This window comes from Falco rusticolus, chromosome 6 (assembly GCF_015220075.1).
Source record: "Falco rusticolus isolate bFalRus1 chromosome 6, bFalRus1.pri, whole genome shotgun sequence".
NCBI classification, from domain to species: domain Eukaryota; kingdom Metazoa; phylum Chordata; class Aves; order Falconiformes; family Falconidae; genus Falco; species Falco rusticolus.
Genome location: NC_051192.1, coordinates 68,038,989 through 68,044,988, shown reverse-complemented (window position 1 = coordinate 68,044,988; position 6,000 = coordinate 68,038,989). Strand labels below are relative to the sequence as shown.

Sequence of the window (6,000 nt, the reverse complement as noted above, 5' to 3'; positions counted from 1 at the left end):
TCCTAGGAATAATAGATAAAAACCATGATTTATTACGCTGTACAAAACTAGATTCAGAACAAGCAAGTGCAGAATATAGTACATTACATATTTGTTAGATTTCATTGACAAACCCAGAACTTCCCTAATTTTTCCTTTACCTGCCCAAGCCAAACAATTTTGTTCTCCAGAATAGAAGAAAATAGCTTCCTGGAGAATTTATCATCTGATTACCTTGACAGAAGGTGCTTCAGCTCAGACCGACTTTCAGGGTTTCCCATAACTTGTAAAGACTTGTCAGGTTAGAACCTCGGTTGGTAATATAATCTCCTGCCACTGTACCAGTCTGGAAACAAGCAACTCCATTCTCATTACATTTCAATAATGTAGTCTTCTTAGAAGATTAATTGATCCAGTTGTATGTGTAGACATACCAAACTATAAATGTAAACTGTAGCTACCATCAAAAAAAAAAGTGCACTTCCCAGTAGCCCCAGATTTGTCTCTTGAGTTATGCAGGAATGTGCCAAGATAGGTTATATATTTAAAGAAGTCCTTAAGAAAAATAAATATTTTTGCATAATTATGTACCAAGATCGGTTGATTTCATTCATTCATAGTTTCAACAACAGGTAAAGCCACAGCTATATTTATTTACTAGCTCACAATGATTAATGCCACCTTGGTAACTGATGTATTAAGAGTCCAAGAGAATATTGGCCTGTTCTTTCTAATAGTGCAAATTATATGGAGGTGTTTTGAAAACAGTGGCTTAAAGAAAGGATTAAAACAATAAAAAAGCCCCTCCTTTGGTCTCAGTAAGAGTAGTTTAACTCTCCCCAGATTTTCACAACTCCCCCACATAATTTTAACCAACTATTAAGGCGTCAAAAGAATGGATTTAAAGTTGAGATTAAAATGGTCTGTCTTGGACTTGGAAAAAGCCCACTGCAGATTTCCTGACAAAGAAAGATGTCTCCCCCTCAGCTCTTCTCTGCACAAAAACAAGACACCAAATAAACCCGACTGATAATCTCCCCCATCTTATTTTTTTTAAGCTACAACAAAACATTACACTTAAATATATTGCACACATGGCATAGTATATCCTGCCTGACTCTTCACAAAAATGGCCACAAACACAGAACAGCTACCGAACATCTCAAAATTTGAAGAGATCTATGAAATGCTGAGGAGATACTGGCATGAGACAGGTGTTCGGATCACTGGCTGTGCAGGGGTGTCCTGTATCCTGCAAAATGAAGGAGAAAAAAAAAGTTAAGTTCTCTTTCCATACGCAAAATCTCCCTCCACCCCCAATTAAAACAAACAAACGGCAAAAATTCACATATGGGCACATGGAACTACTTCCACTGTAAACAAACTGATAGGAACTTGCTCTTTTTATTTTCTTTAACTGTTTCAGACTAAGCTGTTAAAGCAAGCCTTTCCAGTTTGACTGTGGTAGCTTCAGGTTTTGGAAAAAACCCAACCCCTCCTACCAAAAGCAGAACCTGAATCAGAGCTCTTAAAAAGTTTCATAATCCTTATCCATTATTTTTTGATAAATGTATGAACCTAAATTATTTGTTTAATTAAACTCTGAAATCAACTATTACTTCAGGGTAGAAAATTAAGTTCTTGCTTTCAAAGTGAAGCACAGCACACACTTCCTCCCCAAAAAAACCTTTTTTGACTTGTTTGAAGTCTCAGTCATAACAGGTTTTCTGCCTTGCTTGTTTTCCTTTTTCCCCCCAACGTTTTTTTCTCCTCTTTCACTTCTACCTTTTCTCCACCTGAAAGCATTGCCTTACAACAGAAGTTAGCACCCAGGCAAGTTAGGAATGTAGAAGATGGACAGGAAAGGCTTTGTCATTACAAATTCACTAAGCCTGTAGTGTTTTCTATAGGATTATTGCAGGAAGTTGAACTCAGCACAATTATCCGATTATTTAAGATTCAAATTCCTCTTCAAATGAAAAGTTCAGTTGTGCACCTTATTAGAACCCTCTAAAGGAAGGAAATGCTAGAGGTGTAATGAGAAGAAGGTCCCCGACAGTTCAGTGGACAGGTTAAACACATTTATCAATAATATTAAAGCTCAGAAACTGTCCTCCTCAGGTTTTAAGGGGTTTCCCCTCCCTTTTCCATCAGTGTTGGTGAATTTACCATGTGGGGCAAGAAAACCAGAGTAAATATATGGTAAGTAGATCACAGACCACTGCAAACTTCATTTCCTACGGAAATGAAAGAAATGAAGACACGTGCAATTCAGTACATAGAAGGAAAGAACCTGTAAATAATTTTTTCTTCTCACGTGGAAACTGAAATAAGGGAAGTGCTGGCAAAGATGCCACATTCCCATCCAAAGTCTTTGCTACACCAGTGCACTTAGGTGAAACACATTCTAAGTCCTACTCAGCTTTTCCAATAAAAATATCTATAGATATATTATCTGTATTTTTCCATTAAGTCTATAGATGACAACATGAAAATATTATGTATATCACCTCCTCATCCTCTCACTTTTTTTAAATAATTCCTTTAACATCACCCAAGAACCAGTTGTCACATTCATGACAAAGGGAAAAACGCCAAAAAAGAGAAGACAAATAGATTAGTCCCTGGGTAGAACTGCCTGTTTTGGGAAGCTGCAGATAAAAAAGAACAGAAGACTAAACCTGTAAGCATTAAACCTAACACCTTCATCTTCAGATGACATCTGCAAGGAAGAGATACACCACAGCAGAAAACACTCTTAAAGAGAGTTGCTAATGAACTATCATCTCCACCCATTGCCATGTCAATGTTCTGTCGTTACTTCCCTAGCTTCCACAAAAAACACCATCAGAATTAGGATTCTGGAAAAGAAGCTAGAGTTTATCCTCTTTTAGCGCCTATTTATACTCCTAAATATTTCAGACTGAATTTGTAACATGGTATCTGCTTTGTTGTTCTGCACATCATCATAAAAATGCTTTTGAAAGCTCTGCTCGGTCAGGAATTACAGGTCCAATAAGACTCAGTAAGATCAGTTCTTGGGGTTTTAAGTTATTAAAAACAACAGTAGAAACAGATGTTTTAAAAATTTTTAATTAAAAACAAACCCAGCAATTTTACAGTGGGGAAAAAAAGTGATGAGGACTGAAAAGGAAGAATCATAACTTTCCTGTAATTATGAGTATTCCTCCTTCAAAGAAAAGTGTATTTCCCTTGAAACTGCATTTAATAATAATTTAAATTGTACTTATTTTCAATGTACCTACTTAAAGCTAAAACAGAATTCTTTTAAATTAACAAGAAAATTCACCACATTTACTGGCAATTGTAGTTGTTCTCCTCCTCAAATTTTATCGTAACTGGACATTAAGAAGCACCCATAACAACTCTGGAGCTACAGTCCTTTTCTGTGTAGTTATTTCCACCATTATTTTATTCGGAAAGCAATGGTATAATTGCCTCCTTCCACTCTCCCAAGTCACAATGCAGACTATTTTGGGAACTTCTTTTCAGAGAGACTCCTTCATAGAACTATGTATGACTACAGCATTCCAAGTGGAGTAAAATCAGGTTTAGTACTTTTGCGTTACAGAAAGTTATCTGAGGTTCACGTTACTCTTTTCAGATTTAAGTACTTAGTTAAATACAGCAGGGACTGCAAAAACAGTTTATAACAATGAATGCAGAAAACTCATTTCTTAGCAAAATCTAGTTGAACTCACTGGCACCATGCACCTATGGTTCCTAGTTTAAATGTTGTTAACAGGGAGTATGTCAATAATAAAATAGAATTCTGATGAGAAGCTGAGATGGAAAGTCATCACTACCTTATCCAATAGAAAAACAAGAAAAAAAGTATTCTTGTTGCTAAACTGTTGTGGGGAAACAAAATGAAAACAGAGTATCAAACAATTAGAAATGAACACGTTATTCACTTTGACATTACAGAACAGTAAGCACTGAAAACAGATGAGACACACAAGAAATACCTTGAGTAACAAAGCAAGGTGGTAGTCCTTTCAGATCATGAAGAAGGAAGCAGGAGGAAGAGCCATAAAGTAAAAGAAGCAGAGTTAAGGTTTATTGAGGCTAAGGTTCATACGCCATTTAGAAAAATAGTCTTATTCTTGTGGCAAATCACAAGCAGCTGAAGAACCCAGCACAAGCCCCAGAACAACTAAAAGCAAGTGTGAAGCATACCACTTATGCAAAACAATTACACTATTTTACATGAAGCCCTGGATGTTGAAAGAAGAAAAGGTATTTCAGCTTCTCTGACCACCTCTAGGATAACTCAAATGTGCTACTGAGTGAGCTAAGAAAATAAGAGCTGCCCCCAACTGCAATGTTGCCTAGTGGAACAGAAGAAACAGTATACACAAAAAGCATTCACAGAGGCATCAGTTAATAATTAGTTTGCCATTACTTTTACACTACTAAAATTATGTATTTTTCTCACTTTCATCACGGACCAAGAAGTCACTTCTCAAAGACAGTAATTCAATATGAAGAGTTTCTGATAATCATTCCCTGTAACACTGAAGAGTACAAGATGCTCCATTACATCACTTCCTACAATGAACTTGGGAGTCTCCTCCTTGTATTTAACATTACTATGGTCACAGGTTTTAAACAAATACGGGAATGCAAGTGCTGCTTCCTGAAAAGCTCTTGAAAGGACACAAAATGCAGGACTTAATTTTCTGTGTGCATACCTCTCACATTGCCAGTAATTACATTCTATTATCAATTCCATAAACTGATGAAAATTCTGCTCATCAGTAGCTAGGCCTGTGCTTTGTGGCTGCTTCAGAACCTCACTGCTTCGGTTCTTAGAAACTCTTAACTCTCAGCATAAATTTACCCACAACTAGTTTCTACAATTGATTTGCATCAAGGGTGTCCCTTAACTTAAATAGTTTCCCAAAGTAGTCTAAAGTTTATTCATCCCTTCTCTGTCTCTGAGAAGAATTTATGGAGAGCAGTCACATTCCTTATTAGCTTTAACACAGCTAAGCTAAAAGAAATTAAGCTCTGCTAGTCTTCATGCCCTGTTCACTTAATTACTTTTCCCTCTGCAACTATTTCAATGTTTTGCTCTGTTCTTAAGTGATAGGAGAACAAAAAAAAAAAAAAAAAAAAGTGAAATACCAAGAACTGTTCACTTTGCCTGAAGTTCTTCTGAATGCCCTTGAAAGCTAAAGCTGCCTGATTTTTGAAGTGTACCGTTAAAAGAAGAAACTAAATTTTTACATGTTATAAACTGAAGGACCCAGTGCTTTCATTTGTTTCAAAACTCAAACATTTGCTACTTTTCCTCTGTAAAGTAACTGTAATTTCTCTTTTAAAGTTTTTGGTGTTTGGTTTATGGGTTTTTGTACTATACACCCAATGGAATTAGGTAGAGTAAAAGCTTCAGTTGAGAACAAAAAATTGTACATTACAGATACAGTTATATGTCAACCACTCATATACATATTTAATCTAATAATCTGGCTAATCAAGTATGATACTGAAGCTTGAATAAATTGTCAAAGCCTGATAAAAACAAAATCATCCTCAAGGACAGAGCATGCTTCATGGTAAACATCAAAATCAATGTAAAATGCATTCTGAATGAAGTATTTTCACCTATCGCAGAATTTTTCTAGAACTAATAAAGTACCTCCTGTCTCACAGCCCCCCCACTTTGCTTCTCATCTCCCTTTAGAAAGCTTAGGAGAGGATATAGATACAAGTACTTGAAGAAGCAGAACTGTTTTTCCCCCCACATAACTCAGTGACTAGCACTACTATATTCACATTGCCCTGTAAACAGAGGACTTTTTCAGACCAATGGTGAACCTCTTTGTGTCCCTGCCAATAAGATGCTGATTGTGCAGAAATCAATTTGTTTAACAATGCATTTCACAGATTCACAGAATGGTTGGGGTTGGAAGGCACCTCTGGAAATCACTTAGTCCAACCCCCCGCTAAAGCAGGTTGCACAGGATTGTGTCCAGATGAGTTTTGAATGCCTCC

General features: G+C 36.5%; 1 protein-coding gene across 5 annotated transcripts in view; it reads right to left on the bottom strand.

Annotated features, from left to right (window-relative positions):
• FBXO25 (F-box protein 25) overlaps nt 1–6,000 on the bottom strand; it is a 29,792-nt gene continuing 23,792 nt past the window's right edge. For 3 of the 5 annotated variants that reach the window (XM_037391413.1, XM_037391415.1, XM_037391416.1), the window contains one exon: nt 1–1,231. In XM_037391413.1, coding sequence (XP_037247310.1) covers nt 1,142–1,231 — 90 coding nt within the window. In that variant the 3' untranslated portion in view covers nt 1–1,141. Of the gene's footprint in view, nt 1,232–3,968; nt 3,996–6,000 lie in introns of all 5 variants that reach the window. The other 2 variants (XM_037391412.1, XM_037391414.1) reach the window with 1 other exon arrangement.